At 35.4% G+C, this 19,017-nt stretch overlaps 2 protein-coding genes across 2 annotated transcripts; one reads left to right on the top strand and one right to left on the bottom strand.

Moving 5' to 3' along the window:
- Positions 1-2,401: 2,401 nt before the first annotated feature.
- On the top strand, positions 2,402-3,328 carry LOC127119502 (E3 ubiquitin-protein ligase MPSR1). Its single transcript, XM_051049739.1, has one exon. The coding sequence runs from the start codon at positions 2,517-2,519 to the stop codon at positions 3,213-3,215; it is 699 nt and encodes a 232-aa protein (XP_050905696.1). The 5' UTR covers positions 2,402-2,516; the 3' UTR covers positions 3,216-3,328.
- A 2,625-nt stretch (positions 3,329-5,953) lies between these two features.
- On the bottom strand, positions 5,954-8,782 carry LOC127119501 ((R)-mandelonitrile lyase-like). Its single transcript, XM_051049738.1, has 3 exons — positions 8,594-8,782; positions 7,679-8,329; positions 5,954-6,948 (listed from the first exon to the last, which is right to left on the bottom strand). The coding sequence occupies exons 1-3, from the start codon at positions 8,754-8,756 to the stop codon at positions 6,074-6,076; spliced, it is 1,689 nt and encodes a 562-aa protein (XP_050905695.1). The 5' UTR covers positions 8,757-8,782; the 3' UTR covers positions 5,954-6,073.
- Positions 8,783-19,017: the final 10,235 nt, after the last annotated feature.

Raw genomic sequence — 19,017 nt, 5'->3', positions numbered from 1 at the left:
TTTTCGAGGTACGACAATGAAGTTTTTTTCTTTCTAAAAAATCTCTTATTACATGTTGCTCCTCAGCCTAACTTATGCTTGATTTCATACAAACATCCATATATTGAGAGTGCTTATAAAAACCTTGATAACAATTGGAAAGATCCTCCTTCTACGTATGTCTACTGCATCAGACACATCACTCAAAATTTTATGCGGGAGATCAAAGATAATACATTGCAGAAGAAGGTTGTGAACGCATGATATGCATTAACAGAACCTTCCTTTAAACAATATCACCAAGAGATCAGATTTACAAATGCAGATGCAGTAAGATGGACCGATAATATTCCATTGGAGAAGTAGACCGGGTCATTTGACAATGGTCAACGATGGAGCCACATAACAACAAATCTCGTCGAGTTAATAAACTTTGTCTTCAAAGGCATCTGAAACCTGCCGATAACCGCTTTGGTGAGAGCAACCTATTTTAGGTTAGGGTCACTGTTTGAGATCAGACGTTCAAAATGAAGTTCAGTGTTACAATCGGGGAAGTTTTTTTTGTGAAACTTCAATGAAATTCATTAAGGAGGAAGTTGCCAAAGGGAGGCAATTGACCACAATAAAGGGAGGCCAAGGGCATACTATCGAGTCAAACTAGAGAGAGGCTGGTGCGATTGTGGAAAGTTCCAAGCCTTCTGTATGCCTTGCTCCTATATCATATCGGCGTGTTCAAAGGCTTGGCAGGACCCTTCCAACTTACTATTCATCGTTTACAAAGTAATAAACTTATGCAATATGTACAACAATAGCTTTTCGATGATAGCAAAGAAGGATTATTGGCCTGCATATCAAGGGGATAGTTTGGCACAATGAAACTATGCGAAGAAAGAAAAAGGGTCGCACTAACAACATGCTATTCGAATCGAAATGGATACGGCGAACAAAATGGTAAGATTATGTAGTTCATGCCATCAACCCGAACACAATCGTACAAACTGTCCTAATGTTGGAGAAAGCTCCATAACATAATTCAATAATCCACTATTTAGTCCTGCATTTTATATGTAACTCATTTTATGTAACCATTTTATTTGATATTGAAAACAACATTCATTTCATAAATCTCACAACATTCGGTTACAACACTTTAAACAACAACTAAATAACTAGATAAACAAATACAACGACTAAACAACATATTTATGTGATTACAACCATTAGGACAATTTCCCCACAACTATGCATCATAATACGACAATCACTGTCAATTTTAACTAAGACCCATTAACGACTTTCTCCATTGTCGTTGTCTACCGTAACAAGCTTTTGAATTCTTCTGATCTTTTCACCATCTGCAATGTCTCCATCTAACCAACGGATCGAGCTCCTCTGAAGATGCTCAAAAGTCTCTATGTTCCAAGGTCAGATATTCATCGGAGACTTTACTATTGAATAAATCAAATTGACATTTTTCTTGATAATATAAGATGGCATTTTAAAAAAAACATTGAAGGAGAAAACTAAAAAATGAGTGAAAATGATGGGGAGATGATGCACTATATATAAAAAAAGGGTAATGTTAACTTGTGCCCCAAGGGCACATGTTAAGAAACCCACAAATAGAAAATGAATTTAATTGAAATACATTGACAGTGTAAAAGGATTTTACACTGTCAGTTAATCATAGTCGTTGGATGTTGAAACAAATTTGACTTTTATTTTAAAAATCTATAAAGTAATGCAAACGGGTGATAGTGATGAATCGATTGTGTAAAACATTTTACACTGACAGTGTATAGTAATTAATCTCATAGAAAATTTGTTTTAGAAAAATAAATAAAATTATTAATGATAAGTTTCTAATAAATTCAATACACATTTTCCAAGAATTTGTTTCTATATTCATCTCTTAGCTTGTACCCTTGGGGCACAAGTTAGCATTACCCATAAAAAAATCCTAAACAACACAATAGTCACTAGCTATGGCACATGCTCCTAGAAGATGCATACGTCATAGCCAATGATATGAATGCATGAGTCATGTCCGATGGTGTCTTTGCTAAAAAAATGAGTGCATGCACCATATCCCGACTATTTCTCTTATTAACTATTTTTTTTGTTAGAAATCTGATTACTTTAGTTTTTTTTTTTACATATAATTATTTTAAGTTTTTAAAAAAATACATGATTATTTAAAAAAATTCCTTTCACCGTGATGAAGGAAGAAAACTATTTTATTGCCAGAATTTTTCTTTTTTTTTTTGGAATGTTTGTTAAAAAAAGTTATCAAAAGAAAGAAAAAAAACTCAATACAAATTTAAAAAGATAAAACAAAACATGAGCGGTCCTCTCAAATAAAAAGCAAATCAATCCCATGTACTAGAATGTACTGTAGTAACTAAAAAATGTTCGAGATCCTTCTACAACGTTCTTTCTCTTGTTTTTTTTCACGCTATATTTATTCATCTCACTTTTTACTTTTTCTCTTCATTCATTTCTCTCTCTCTCAAAAGCTTTTCACTTGAATTGAGTTGATGATGGCTTCCGAATCTGAAGTTTCTGAACTTTCTTATATCTTCGAAAGAATGATCAGAAACAGAGACATGTCTCTGTTGTTGCCCTTCATCCAAGGTCTTTCCGAATCTTCAATTCAAAGACACAGGGACAACCCAGTTCAAGAATCTTCGAGCAACGAAGAAGATTCCAACCGTCAAAGAATCATCTTGGTGAACCCTTCTACACAGCGCATGATCGTGATCGAAGGAGTTTCAAGTCTGGAAACTCTGTTTCAGGAACTTGAAAGTACTAGAAAGAAGGGTCAGCCACCAGCTTCAAAGGAGTCGATAGAAGCTATGAAGAGGGTTGAGATTGAAGAAAGTGATCACGGAGAGTGTGTTGTTTGTTTGGAGGAGTTTGAGGTTGGTGGGGTTGTTAGAGAAATGCCATGTGAGCATAGGTTTCATGGGACCTGTATTGAGAAGTGGTTAGGGATTCATGGGTCTTGTCCTGTTTGTAGGTATCAGATGCCTGTTGATGAGAAGGACGAGGGAAAGAAAATTGGGGAAGATGAAGAAGAAGAAGGTGGAGAGAGAGGGAGGGTTGGTGGTGAAGTTTGGGTTAGTTTTTCTATTAGTAGGAGAAGGGGAAATCGTGATCAAAATCAAGCTACTTCTGGTGGTGATTCAATTGATTCTTCATCAAGCTCTAGAGATGGTGATGAGTTTGGGAATTGATCTTGATTTTTGTTTTGTTAGGATTCTGGTTTTCAATTTGTTGATGTAAATGTATAGGCTCAAATGCACAAATTTGTTTTTACATGTGGGAATAAATAATGATATTTTGCTTATTTATCTTGAAATTCTTTTGAATGTCGTGTTATCTCTGAATACTATCAAACATTGTTTTAAATCGGTGGCGGATGATTATCTTATTTAATGGTTCAAAAATGACAAATTTACGATGTAAACAAAAAGCAGAGAATTTTCTTAATCCTAAATTATGCCTTCTTTTTTTCATACAGATAAAAAAATAAATTTATGTTAGGAGTCTAACAATAATCTCCATTAACAAGGGAAAGAATATGATGAACAGTTCAGTGAAAAAGAGAGAATAAAATATTATGTTAAAACTTGTAACTAACTATAAGTCTTGATACATTTAACTGAAATTATATTCAAATGCAAACTTATAACTGAGATAATGCAAACTTATAACTGAGATGAACTATATTTAATTCCATCTCTTAACTTATATTTAACTTTAAAATTGCTTATAATTAGATATAAATAACCTCATATATTCCATTTTGAATTTGATTTCGTAAAACATAATAATTAGTATTAATGTGCTTGTTTCTTCTATGTAGCACTGAATTCTTAGTAAGACTTATGGTAAATTTGTTGTCAATCATTAATCTAACTAGTTTGCTCACTTTAAACTTCAGTTTCTGCATCAAATTCATCCGTCAAACAGCATGACAAACTGACAAAACACCAACTATGCATTCAGCTTCACAGACTGACAATGCATCTATTGATTGTTTCTTGGAACATCAAGAAACGGGGACTCCCAGATACATAAACATGTATCCTGTAGTGTTTCTTCTGTTTACTCTGTCTCCACACCAGTTAGTGTTTGAGTAGCATATCATCTCAGCATCATATGACACTCCAGATATCTTAGAGTTTCTTTTACATATCTCAGAATCCGGACTATAATTTGGTAATGTGGCCACTTTGGTTTACTCATAAACCTAATCACCATTCCAATTGTATAACATATGTCAGGTCTTGTATTACAGAGATATCTCAGACAACCAACCAATTATTTAAATGTTGTAGCATTTACATCCTCACCATCATCATCAGAGTCCAGCTTATGATTGGTATCAACAAGTGTGACTGCTGACTTACAATTCATCAACTCAAATCTCTTCAGCAACTCAAGTTCATACTTTAGTTTGTGCATAATGATTCCCTTTTAAGAATGCAAAATCTCCATCCCTATGAAATATATCATATTTTCAAGATCAGTCATATCAAACGCGTTCTTCAACACCTTCTTAAACTTGTTTATCTCAGAAGTACAACTTTCTGTCAGAAGTATGTCATCTACATAAAAACACACCAAAATCACAATGTCATTCTGCATATACACACCATACTCCATTTCACATTTTTAAAAATTCAGGTGCTTGAAAATTGAATAAATTTTCAGATTCCAAGGCTTTTGAGTTTGTTTCATCCCATATAAGGTTTTATGCAGCTTATACATCACTCCTTCTTTGTTCTCTTTCAGAAATTCAAGAGGTAACACATAAACTTCTTCTTGCAATGAACCATTTAGAAAAGCTGATTTTACATCTGAATGTATCAAATACCAATTCCTATTTGCAGTTATAACAATAACTAACCTTATGGTTTCATGTCTAGCTATATGTGGAAACACTTCAAAGTAGTTTAAACGAAACTTCTGTAGGAATCCTCTAGCTATTAGCCTTGCTTTATGCTTAGCAACTGAATCATCTGACTTCACCTTTATCTTGAAAATCTATGTCTCACTGGTCAATTTTCATGTTTTGTTTCTTTCAATGACCTCAAACTTTTCCTTCATGGCGAGAGACCGCACCTTCTTATTGAGAGTCTCATTGATGCTGATAGGTTCAAAGTCCACGGCACTCTGTATGACATCCCATTCAGAATCAATCTCAGCATCTTGCAACACCTCAAAGTCCGCATGTTTCGTTGGTATCTGTCTAACTGAATATGGTCTTTGAAACTGTGCAACTGTTAACCTTCAGAAATAGGACCACCTTTAGAAATAGGATCTTCAGAGGCTGAACAACCTTCAGAAGTAGGACCTTCAGAGACTGAACCATCTTCAAAAGCTCCACCTTCGTAAGTTCCACCTCCAGATGTTGAATCACTTTCAGACTGAATCACCTTCGGAGGTGGGATTGTTAGAGAAATGCCTTGTGAGCATAGGTTTCATGATGATTGTATTGAGAAGTGGTTAGAGTTTCATGGGTCTTGTCCTGTTTGTAGGTATCAGATGCCTGCTGATGAGAAAGATGAGGGGAAAGAAAATTGATGAAGAAGAAGAAGGTGGAGAGAGAGGGAGGGTTGGTGGTGAAGTTTGGGTTAGTTTTTCTATTAGTCGGAGAAGGGAAAATCGTGATCAATATCAAACTACTTTTGGTGGTGATTCAAATGATTCTTCATCAAGCCTTAGTGATGGTGATGAGTTTGGGAATTCATCTTGATTTTTTGTTTTGCTAGAATACTGGTTTTCAATTTGTTGATTTACATGTATAGAGGTTCAAATGCACAAATTTCTTTTTACATGTGGGAATAAATAATGATATTTTGCTTACTTATCTTGCAATTCTTTTGAATGTCATGTTATCTCTAAATACTATTATACATTGTTTCAAATCGGTTGCGGATGATTATCTTATTTAATGGTTCAAAAGTGAAGTTAATTTTGACTTAAAAATTGGAATGAGAAATTTACAAGATAAACAAAAAGCATAGAATTTTCTTAGTCCTAAATGATGCCTTGTTTTTGCACACAGTTAACAAAGAACTTCATATTATGTGTTTTCTTTGACATTCAAATAAGAATCTGTTTCCCTTTCTTGTAGAATCTTGAGTCCTTGATACCTACCTAGCATCAAGAGTGAAGCCATAGGATTTGTACCAGGTGACTCAGAAAAAGTTGAGCCATCCAATACTCTTAACCCCTTTATGCCATGAACTTTATAGTTCTTATCAACAACTGATCCAACACTGCAACCACCATGATAGTGATAGATAGTTCTCACATTCTTCTTGCAAAACTTTCTCAAATCAAACTCAGTAGATGCCAATTTGTTTTGCTGTGACTCACCGAGGAAAAACGCGATAGACTTCGACCTTGCAATTCGATTTAGTAGTTTCGTCATCTTAATGCATTCTTCCATATCGTTTTCGTTTTCGAGATAGTTGAATTTCACCAAAGGGTTAAGCCTTGGATCTGTGTTGTTTAGTTCAAGATACCCTTTTGAAAATGGCATAGCTATCTTCGCAGCAATGTTAACCCTTGATTCGTTGATGCTTAAGGGAAGTATTGACGCTTCGATTATGATTTTGAAGTCTTCTGTTATGCCTGCGATTTGTGGCGGATCGGGAGGCCTGTTTTCGGGCTTGGAATCAACCAAGATTGCTATGCAAGGATTATCTTGCATTCCTTGACCAACCTCTTTCATTTCATGAACTAGTGGAATGTTGAAGCTTTTCAGTTGTTGTTTTGGTCCTATGCCACTTAGCAGTAAAAGTTGAGGGCTACCTAATGCACCTGCTGATAATATGACATCACCCCTTGAAGTTGAGTTCTTTGGTTTCTTGATGTAGGCTTCATAGGTTTCATCTAAGTTTCCATTACTCTTGATGAATTTGATTCCCTTGGCACTTGTTTCATTCTTGTCACCTACAATATTTGAGTGGTCAAAATTATAAAGCCAAAACTTAATTGTAAATTGAAAAGTGCTAATGCTACTTGTTCAAGGTTCTAAATTGTGGTTGTGCACCGTAGTTAGGAGGGGGGCGTGCATTGTATAGAGTGAGTCTGAAATTTGGTCCGTCGTGAAAAAAAATGAGGGTAGAGTGGATAAAACTTAAAAATTGCAAAAATTTATGTTAACATCTATGTCATAGTAAAAGTCCGCAAAAAAAAAAGAGCCGAGTCAGAGATAGAGGGTGCGGAAATAAAACTTTAGCCCGTCTCATAAAAAAAGTGCTGAAAAAACGGGCATATATGATGGGTTGGACCTGTTTAAGCACTCCTAACCGCATTTACGATTTCTTAAGCATCGATAGACATGGATATAAAACATGACACGGAATGCTATCGCGTCAAATATTGACATGTGTCGGACTACACTCAGTACTATATAGGTCAAAATATTGAAAATCTTGAATCACAAGCTATTGCATTTGCGATTGGAACCTTTAAATCGTGGAGGATAACGCCACAACTTTTGTTCCAATCACATTGCGCATTCGTGACAGATTCCCTGAAATTTTTGAAGATGAATGCCACAACTATAGTTGCAACGCAGTCACAGACGGAAAAAACCTTGTCGATACGAAACTGTTGCTTAAAACCATGCACATATTACAAGTAGCCACAACAAAAGTTCTTAATTTCTTCTACTTACCATTACGATGAAAGATGATACTCTTAACTGTGGCATTCACAAGAACAGTGAGATTCTTCGGATTTCCAGCCTCTAGAAGATCAGCAGAGGTATGTCTCTGTCCAAATCCATCAAACACACTCCCAGAAATCTTAGTTCCTTTGATATGTTCCAAACTATAACCATTATAAGGTAAAATTCCTGTTTCAAGAAGACTAAACTCAGCAACAGATTGCCATGGTGTAAGGAAGTACGGAGGAAAAACGACTTTCGACTCAACCCAATCATAAGCTTCTTTGACTAACATCTTATCCCAACCAACTTTATCGACAAACTCATCACTCGCTCTACTATAAAATCCACCATTTATAGCCGATGATCCACCAAGAACTCGTCCTCTTACGTTGCTAACACCGTCTTGCGAGGTGAATCGTTGTGCTACTGTCATATGGTGGTTGTCCTTTTGAATCAATGGAAAACCATAGTATCTTCTGTCAATCACCAAGGGATTTCCATATGGTGAACCACCTCTTTCTATGAGTAGCACAGAAAAATTGTGTGATAATGTAGCAGCTAATGGACAACCACATGTTCCTCCTCCAACTATAATATAGTCATATGATTTACCTGCTACTTCTTCAACATTTGAAGTCATGTGCCATTCTCTTTTACCTACATTGTGGAAATGCAAGAAAATGTCAAAACCATGTTTCAAGCTTATAAAGAAAGCAAACAATCTAAGGCGGTTACGAGAACTGATAGACACAAAATTAGACGAGTCTGTGTCTGTGCCAGTTTTAGACCCTGACACGTGTGAAAGACTAGATACGCCGTCAAACACGGACATAAATAACAGGCAAAGTATAATTTTTTGATAATAAAAGTAATTGAATGTAATCACACAAGTGTCGTGACTTGTGGCGGTTATAGACATACCTTGAGGTTGGGAAGGAAAAGAGACACCACAATTTGCAAGTATGAACAACAAAAACAATGATGTGAGAGGCTTATGCTTGTGGACATGTTTGATATGTGGAAGTTCCATGAATAGGTATATCAATTGGTTAATGCATTTGATTTGTGAGTTGAGGAAAAGCATGGTTTATTTGCAAATGTGGGTTAATATAAATATTGTTTTCATTTTCAAGCTGGTGAGACTTTATGATTAAAGTTTCCATAATCAAGTATAGTTAGAAAATGCGCATGGTAAAAACTTATCATTCATTGTTGTTTAGCTGGCGACAACTACTGTTTGTTAAAGGTATGATGTTTTTCTCTAACCTTGAATTTCATAAGTGGTTTGTCAATAAAATAATGTGTTTGATTTTGAAGTTTGAATTTTAAGGATTCTACCAAATTAATATAAGTTATGTAGATACTTACTTATATTAATTTGATAAAGAAAGTGAAAATCATTACATAGCATGTGCCATGGTCAAATGCTATTGACATAATAACAGCATGTAGGTGTGAATTGATTTGCAATGGAATGATAATCTGGGTTGAACTTCGTTCACATTTCAGGTAGGGAATAGGATAATGAGAAGAACATATTGTATTAAATAAATATCTTACTAACTAGTGTTTTAAGAAATTGGAGATATAAATTTGACTGTATCTTAAAACTTATGTTAAAATAATAATTTTTAAATTTTTAAAAAATAAATACAGAATTTTGAAGATAATTTTTTATTTATTTATGCTTTCTAAAATCATTAAGACACTTGTTAATATGTTGTTTTTCTGGATTTAGGTAAAGAGTTTCTAGTTTTTTATGGTTTTTTTAAATTCTTTTTTTTAAAAAGTTTGTATGTTAAATGGAGGCTTTTAGTAGAGATTTTTTCGATCTATAAATGTAGAGGATTACTATTCTCATTCTAAATGATGAAAAACACCCTAAAAATATTTATTTAGTTTCAGAAATGCATCTTTAGATGTATTTCATGCACATATAATTCATTCAGTTTTGAGTCACGTTTCAATTATATGATTAAATTTATTTTAGAATGTATTTCTGAAATTCAAAAATACATTTCTAGAATCTACTAAAATTTTATATCAATTTGTGTGGAACAAATTTATTATTAGTTTTTACATAAAAAACAATACATCTAAATATTATTCTTGAAAATAATAATAAAATGTATTGTTAATAAAATGTGTTGAACCATTGAATTTACTCCACCAAGAATATATCAAATTTTGGTAATCCATGTGTATAGGTTCTTTTGCCATGGCTAGAGGCAATGTAAAAATTGGAAATCTAGCATTCTGAGAAGAAAAAAAAGGAAGAATAAACTCAAGCCAATCATCATCAGATGCAAGCTAGTAAAGTTCTCTCATCGTTCAAGTTAAAAATCAAGACTTTCAAGCTCAAACTCCTCCTCTCATTGTACTACTTGTTGTGGAAATTCAACTAATACCAGTTTAGGTTCCAGAAATGTATTTATGGAAATTCCTGGAAGTGTTATGGCTAAATCACACGCGCACACGTACGCACACACATATACACACATCTATTTTTGAAGTCTTTTTTCCAATTAAAATCACCAAACATGTTTTTGGAGCCTAGCCAATTGACTTGGAAATTGTTCAATTGATTATAATAATTTTCATAGTTGTCTAATTGATTAGATAATTGTCCTAATCGATTAGATAGGGGAAAATTGAGTCTATAACTGATTGTGACAATGTGTTACTAAATGGTAATGAATCTTTATCAAAACCTTCCAATTTAGGAAGCAGTGATTGATTATTACAAGTACTTAATCGATTAACTAATCAATCTGGTAATTTATTTAACCAATGGATTATTTCCAAAAATACATCATTTCTTGGCTTATAAATAGAGAGGTTATCCACCATTTCAAATCATCCAGAAAACATGAAACACTTCACTTTTCTTTTCTATCATTCTCTCCAAATCATTTCCACTTTTTCACATATTAAAGTCATGATGCTTAGTGAGTGTTCTTGAGTTTAAGTGAGACATTTGTTTTAGGTGATATATTTATTGTAAATTCACAATGAGTTATTTTTCCTCTTGAGTAAATCATTCTTTCTTAGGAAGTGATTATTTTGGCTTGGAGATAAACCAATATAAAATATTTTTTAGGGATTAGTATAAGTCTCAGTTTGGTTCGTGAGCTTCGTCATTAAAGAAATTTTCTTTTTTGGATTCAGAAAGAATAACTAGTGAAAAATCTTCACATCAGTTCTTGAGCTCGACCCAGTTAAAAGCTCAGTCAGTTCGAGATTAGTCTGGTATAAAATATAACTTTGTTTATGAGTTTAACGTGTGTAAAATCTTGGTAGATTCGAGATCAATCCAATAAAAATATTGATTGGGTTTGTGGACATCCCGTGTAAAACCTTGATTCTAATCGGAGGATAGCCAACTCAAATTTCTAGCTTGATTCAAGATCAACTTATGCAAAATTCTACTTTGGCTTAGGGATTAACCGCTTGAAGCTCTGTATTTTTTCCAGCGTGAAGACTGTCCGCTTCATTTAACAATTCGTTGTTTGGTTGAAAGTTAGCCTTAAACTTCATTTTCTTATATAAGGGGGTTTACAGGCTTAACCCTCTAAAAGATCTCAAGCATTATTGGATACTCTCAAGATCAGTTCTTAGGGAGATGAGTATGCCACTTCTTTAAGACCGAACCTCTATAAATCTATGGTGTTATCTTTCTTTCCTTAACACTTCTATTTTTTGCTTAACTCTCGCTGCATATTCAAACATTTTTATTAAAATATTTTCAAACTCTATTTTAGAAGATAATTTTATTTTAAACAATCTTTTTTCAAACCTCACTACTATGAAAAACACTTTTTATCTCGGTTAGAAATAGGGGGTCAATCTCAATTTCTTATCCGAGGTAACGAATGGCGTCAAAAAAAGTGAGTCATTTCCCCCTCAGTTGAACTTACACCGAGGGGAAGGACTTATTGATCATGAGTTTGATCCCCAACAAATGCATATTTTTTATTTTCAAAACTTGATGACGTGTCCCACTTTTTCCCTCAGTTATATGAAACACCAAAGTAACAAATTTCGTCTTACTACCTTGGTTTATTAAAATAACCAAGGGAAAATCATTTTTATTAATTGTTTTTGAAATAGAAATATTGTACCTTTTGCCTATTTCTAAAATAGAAATATTGTACCAAAATTATGTAAGAACAAAAATTGTTCTACAACAGATTCCTTGATTTTGATGATAACAAAGGATGAAACCAAAAATGGCACCCTAACGAAAAGTTTCTAAGTGTGCAGGATTCTAAAGAAAGAAGGAAGAAATCTGATGATGTCATCAGATACAGAACCAGATCAGAAGCATATTATCATATGATCAGAAGCATCTGAAGTGGAAACACGTTCAAGAAAGTCTAACTCTGAGCAAAACAGCAAAGTATCAGAAGCATCTAAACAAGAAGTAAGATCTAGATGTTCTGACTCTGAACAACGCTATCTCTAACTTCCAGAAGTTATCAGCGCTATCTGAAGAAACTATCTGAACTCACAAGAGATTCACATCAGAAGCAAGATTCCAAGATTCTCCAGAAACACAAATACTCTGATCATGGAATTGCTAATCATGAAAGAGTAACGTTAAAGCCAAGTAAAGATTTGCAAATGGATTTCCTAATAGAGAAAGAGACGTTAATCTCCAATTTCAATAAAGAAGATACTACTTGTGGTAAGTAGTCATTTCAAGGAGAGAAAGTTATCCTGCAGAAGCTATTTATGTTATGGCGTAAATTCATCTTATTACTCATCAGTTTCAACTACCACCTCACTGATCTATATAAAGAACTGCAAATCAACATTCAAGACAGCAAGCCAACAAGCCAAAATTATACTGAAACATCAACGCTCAAGAAAAACACTCTTGCTCTCTAAAGATCTTCACGAAGCTTTTGCTTATAACGTGAAAAACTCTTGTTCTTAATACTGTAATATTTGCTTTCTTAGAAGCACTCTAGATTACATAAATCTTTTATCTATTGTTTGTTTATTTCCTCAAGTGACTCTGTGAAGTCTGTATACTTGAGAGGACTAAGAGATCTTTCTCTTAGACGTTGTTTGTAATCTTTCAAGATTAGTGGATTAAGTCCTTGTTGAAGGCGAAATCACCTCGGCCTGGTGGACTGGAGTAGCTTTGTGTTATAAGCGAACCAGTATAAAATCCTTGTGTGGTTTTCATTTTGAAAAAGCGCTTATTTTTCCAAACAATTCAAACCCCCCCCCCCCCCCCCCCCCCTTTCTTGTTTTTCTCACCTTCAATTGGTATCAGAGCTCCGGCTCTGTTATTGATTTTCTAATCAAACACTTAACAGTGTAGAGAGATCCAGTACGAGAAAAACTATGGCCCACTCAAATGAAAAAGATAGTTACAATGCTAAGCCTCCTGTTTTTGATGGAGAAAAGTTTGACTACTGGAAAGATAGAATTAAAAGTTTCTTTCTGGGTTATGATGCTGAACTCTGGGACATTGTCACAGATGGATACAAACCTCCTGTCACAGAGGATGGAGCTGAAGTTCCCAGAAGTAAGATGTCAGATGATCAGAAACGAGTTTTCAAGAATCATCACAAGGCCAGAACCATACTCCTAAATGCTATATCTTACAACGAGTATGAAAAGATCACCAACAGAGAAACAGCCAAAGACATACTTGACTCTCTGAGGATGACTCATGAAGGAAACTCTCAAGTCAAAGAGACAAAGGCTCTGGCGCTTATCCAGAAATATGAAGCCTTCAAAATGGAGGATGATGAAGCCATAGAGGCAATGTTCTCTAGATTCCAAACTCTGATTGCAGGTCTCAAGGTTCTAGACAAAGGATACACAACTGCAGACCATGTCAAAAAGATAGTCAGAAGTCTGCCAAAGAAATGGAAACCTATGGTTACTGCTCTGAAGCTGTCAAAGGATCTGAACAATATTAGCCTTGAAGAACTTGTCAGTTCTCTCAGAAGCCATGAGATAGAACTAGAGGAAGATGAGCCTCAGAAAAGGAACAAGTCTGTAGCATTAAAGTCCAGACCTGAAAGACGCAAACTTGACAGAACCAAAGCTCTCCAGGCAGAAACTGAAGATGCTGACAACTCTGAACCAGAAGACTCTAATGATGAAGAAGAATTGTCCCTACTAACCAGAAGAGTTAAGCAACTCTGGAAAAAGAGGAACAACAACTTCAGAAGATCAAGACCCAGAGGGGATCGATCAGAATCAACTTCAAAAGGTAAATCTAACAAAGATATTACCTGTTTTGAATGTAAAGAAACAGGTCATTACAGGAATGAATGCCCCAAGCTAAAGAAAGACAAACCTAGAAAAGAAAGCTTCAAGAAAAATACCTTCAGGACAAAGAAAGGACTGATGGCTACCTGGGATGATAGTGAATCTGGATCATCAGAATCTGACTCTGATGAACAGGCCAATGTGGCACTTATGGCTACCACATCCAGGAGTAGCTCAGATGAAGAATCTGAAGAGGTATTCTCTGAACTTTCTCGATCTGATTTAGAATCATGCTTGTCAGAAACTCTTAGCTCTTATCAGAAATTAAAACAAAGAATTAAAAACATTAAAGGCTGTCTTAAAGCAAAATTTGAAGAATGTAGTGAACTTGAGATAACAATTCTAGCACGAGAAGATACAATCAGATCTTTAACGTTAGAAAGAGATGGAGCAAAAACAAAAAGCTCAGAATTAGAAGAAGCGTTGTCTCAAGCACCACAAACTTCAAATAAAATAATTTATAAATACGAAGAAGCCTTCCAAGAATTTCTAAAAAATGGGATAGATAGGAGTATTATGGCATCCATGATTTATGGAGTTAGTCAGAACAATAAAAAGGGAATTGGGTATGATCCTAAGGAAGATAAAACTTCTACCAGTAACCAACTTAAGTCTCCCTTTTCATATCACTATACACACACACAAGAACAAAAATTTAAAAATGCTAGAAAACTCAAAGTTATAAGAAACTTTGGGAAAACTAATCTGAAAGGACCCAAGAGATTCTGGGTACCAAAGGATAAGATTGTCTATGTTGCAGATATCCTATGCAGCAAAGTTCAGACACCAGTCATGGTACCTGGACTCTGGATGCTCGCGACACATGACGGGAAGAAAGTCTATGTTCCAAAGCCTGGAACTTAAAGATGCTGGATTCGTAGGTTTCGGAGGAGATCAGAAAGGAAGGATCAGAGGCTCCGGAACTATTGGTAATGGTACTCTTCCCTCTATATCTGATGTCCTTTATGTAGAAGGATTAATGCATAACTTGTTATCCATAAGTCAATTAAGTGATAACGGTTATGATGTAATCTTCAATCAAAAAACATGTAAAGCCATTAATCAGAACGATGGCTCTGTCCTTTTCACAGGCAAGAGGAAAAACAACATTTACAAAATAAATCTTTCTGATTTAAAAGATCAAAATGTTAAATGTCTAATGTCAGTTCACGAAGAGCAATGGGTATGGCATAGACGCTTGGGCCACATTAGCATGAGGAAACTTTCTCAGCTAACTAAACTCGAGTTAGTCAGAGGCCTACCTAAACTGAAGTTTTCTTCAGATGCTCTGTGTGAAGCTTGTCAGAAAGGAAAATTTTCAAAAACATCTTTTAAAAAGAAAAATGTTGTTTCTACCTCTAAGCCTCTGGAACTTCTTCACATTGACTTATTTGGTCCTGTGAAAACAGCATCAGTTAATGGAAAGAAGTATGGACTAGTCATTGTTGATGATTACAGTCGCTGGACATGGGTAAAATTCCTAAAGCACAAGAGTGAGTCTCACTCTGTATTCACTAGTTTCTGTTCCAAAGTGCAAAAAGAATTTGACTCTAAAATTATTAGAGTCAGAAGTGATCATGGTGGAGAATTTGAAAACAAAGATTTTGAAGAATTATTTGATTCTAATGGAATATCCCATGATTTCTCCTGCCCTAGAACTCCACAACAAAATGGAGTTGTAGAGAGGAAGAATAGGACACTCCAAGAGATGGCCAGAACAATGATCCATGAAACTAATGTAGCAAAGCACTTTTGGGCAGAAGCTGTAAATACAGCGTGTTACATTCAGAATAGAATCTCTATAAGTCCTATTCTAGAAAAGACTCCCTATGAACTGTGTAAAGGAAGAAAACCAAACATTTCATATTTTCATCCTTTTGGATGTTCTTGCTTTATATTAAATACTAAAGAACATCTGAACAAGTTTGATTCCAAAGCACAGAAAGGTATTATGTTAGGATACTCAGAACGCTCTAAAGGCTACAGAGTATACAACACAGAAACCAAAATTGTGGAAGAATCAATTCATGTCAGATTTGATGATAAGCTTGACCCTGAAAAGTCAAAGCTAGTTGAAAAGTTTGCAGATTTGGAAATCACTCTTGTAGAATCTGATAAAACTCCAGAAGCAACTGTCACTCAGAACTCTGAAGAAATTAAATCTCCAGAAATCCCAAAGAAAGTTAAAAGTCGTATCAATGTATCTGAAGATTTGATTCTGGGAAACAAGGACGAACCTGTCAGAACCAGATCTACCTTCAGGACTTCTGAAGATACTCCTCTGGGACTAGTGTCTCTGATTGAGCCTACGTCTTGTGATGAAGCACTTCAGGATAACGACTGGGTGGCAGCTATGCAAGAAGAATTAGATCAATTCTCAAAGAATGATGTCTGGGATCTCGTTCCTAAACCCAGAGGCACTCACATCATTGGAACCAGATGGGTTTTCAGAAACAAGCTGAACGAGAAAGGAGAAGTCGTCAGAAACAAGGCTCGACTGGTAGCTCAAGGTTACAGTCAACAAGAAGGTATTGACTATAATGAAACCTTTGCTCCAGTCGCGAGGTTAGAATCTATTCGTCTTCTTGTATCTTTTCCTATTAATCACTCTATCAAATTATATCAAATGGATGTCAAGAGTGCATTCCTTAATGGTTATATTTCAGAAGAAGTGTATGTCAATCAACCTCCAGGTTTTGAAAATTCAAACTTTCCAGAACATGTTTTTAAACTTAAAAAATCTTTATATGGACTTAAACAAGCTCCCAGAGCTTGGTATGAACGTTTAAGCAATTTTCTTCTGGAACAAAATTTTATCAGAGGGAAAGTTGATTCTACACTCTTCTGTAAAAACCTTAATAATAATCTCATGATATGCCAGATTTACGTTGATGACATTATTCTTGGTTCTGCTAATGTCTCTGTTTGCCAAGAATTTTCTAAGTTAATGCAGACAGAATTTGAAATGAGTTTAATGCAAGAACTAAAGTTCTTTCTGGGAATTCAAATTAATCAAACTCCAGAAGTCACGTACGTTCATCAAAGCAAGTACATTAAAGACGTTCTGAAGAAGTTTGACATGACTGAATGCAACTCTGCAAAAACTCCCATGCACCCAACTTGCATACTTGAAAAGGAAGAGGTAAGCAACAAGGTTTGTCAGAAGCTCTATCGAGGTATGATAGGCTCTCTTCTCTATCTGACTACTACTCGTCCTGATATTCTCTTTAGCGTCTGTCTTTGTGCCAGATTCCAATCAGATCCTAGAGAATCTCATTTAACAGCAGTTAAGAGAATTCTTAAGTATCTGAAAGGAACTCCTAACCTGGGCCTGATGTATAAGAAAACATCAGAGTATAGACTTTCTGGTTACTGTGATGCAGATTATGCAGGAGATAGATTAGAACGAAAAAGCACATCTGGAAATTGCCAGCTTCTGGGAAACAATCTGATATCCTGGGCTAGCAAAAGACAATCAACAATTGCTCTATCAACTGCAGAAGCAGAATATATCTCAGCATCACTGTGCACAACTCAGATGCTCTGGATGAAGCATCAGTTAGAAGATCTGCAAATCTTTGAGAGTAACATTCCTATCTTTTGTGATAATACTGCTGCTATTTGTTTAAGTAAGAATCCCATTCTACATTCCAGAGCCAAACACATTGAAATAAAACATCATTTTATCAGAGACTATGTTCAGAAAGGGATAGTAACATTGAAGTTCATTGATACAGAACATCAATGGGCAGATATCTTTACTAAGCCTCTAGCTGAAGATAGATTTCTTTTCATCTTAGAAAATCTGAACATTCAAAATTGCCCAGAATGAAGTGTGGCTCTGAAAATGTAAAATGAGACTCTGATATAAAAACAAATGTACTTCTGCCTCTGACTCTGATACTTCTACCAGTTAAGAAGATATCTGAGTTAGAAATCTCCAGGAATCAATCTTTTGGTATTCCTGAAGATCAGATACATCAACACGTGGAGCACTAAGCGTCTAACCCTAGAACTTCTAGACAGCTTTCAAATGAAATTCAAAGGACAGACGTTTGAAATCTCCTTGAGCAGTGTGCGTACTGTTGGGTTTAGACATTCATTAATTAGTTGTAATCATTTTTCCCCCAAGCGTGCAATCTTGAGCTTTGTACTAACGCAATTTGATGTGTCGTTTTGCATGTGTTTCACTTAGAGTATATAAACACTTTTCTCACATTTCACACACTTATCACTCTCACTCACTCTAAAACCCTAAACCTCTCTGAAGCATTCTCTGCAAACTCTCATTCTTCATCTTCTTCTTCACCATGGACGCTCAACAACAAGAAGTGTTTAACTTTTCTCAACAAATGGAATCAAGCTCAACTGCTCAAACTTCAAACATTCCAACTCCAACGGTTACAGGCGTCTCTATCACCCCTGTTTACAAGGAACCCCATATTCTTGACCGTGAACCCCATATTAACCTATCAACCCCTTTTGAAGGACTGGAAGTGTTGTGTGAAACGCTAGTAGATTTCGACAACTTGAGGAGAAATGGCGTTGATCTTACTGAAGAACTTCGTCAACAAGGGTGGGAAAACTACTTCCAAAGGCTTTATGGTCCTGTTTACCCACTTCTCATCAAAGAGTTCTGGAGATTTGCAGATGCTGATGACCACTTCATCGTCTCCTTTGTTTTGGGAGTAAAGATAGTAATTACTGAAGAGTCAATTGCTTCTTTACTAAACATGGAGAGAGATGGAGGAAAAAGGATTTACAACATCCCTCCTAGGTCAAAGCGCATTACTGATGTAATCAATCCAACCATCTTCAAACCCAACACTGAAGGAAATCCTTCAAAGAACAAAGAGCTGCATCAGAACCTCAGAGTGTGGCTGAAGATCATTCTGGGAACTATTCACCACCGCCCAGCATCCAACTCCTCTGATTACATCAATGCAGATCAGAAGTGCATTATGTATTGCATTCAGAAGGGTGTGAAGATCTGCCTTCCTGCACTTCTCTTCAGATATCTCAGAGATTCTGTAAGAGAAACCAGAAACAAC

Source organism: Lathyrus oleraceus, chromosome 2, assembly GCF_024323335.1.
Source record: "Lathyrus oleraceus cultivar Zhongwan6 chromosome 2, CAAS_Psat_ZW6_1.0, whole genome shotgun sequence".
NCBI classification, from domain to species: Eukaryota; Viridiplantae; Streptophyta; class Magnoliopsida; order Fabales; family Fabaceae; genus Lathyrus; species Lathyrus oleraceus.
Note: the sequence above shows the minus strand (reverse complement) of the source record. Positions and strands in the feature narration are given on the sequence as shown.

Bases quoted from the DNA above. Each gene is read 5' to 3' on its own strand.
- LOC127119502 (XM_051049739.1), top strand. From the start codon at position 2,517: ATGATGGCTTCCGAATCTGAAGTTTCTGAACTTTCTTATATCTTCGAA.
- LOC127119501 (XM_051049738.1), bottom strand. From the start codon at position 8,756: ATGCTTTTCCTCAACTCACAAATCAAATGCATTAACCAATTGATATAC. The intron at 8,330-8,593 runs GTATGTCTATAA...TCCACAATGTAG, and splicing joins TTTTCCTTCCCAACCTCAAG to GTAAAAGAGAATGGCACATG. The intron at 6,949-7,678 runs GTAAGTAGAAGA...CAAATATTGTAG, and splicing joins TATCATCTTTCATCGTAATG to GTGACAAGAATGAAACAAGT.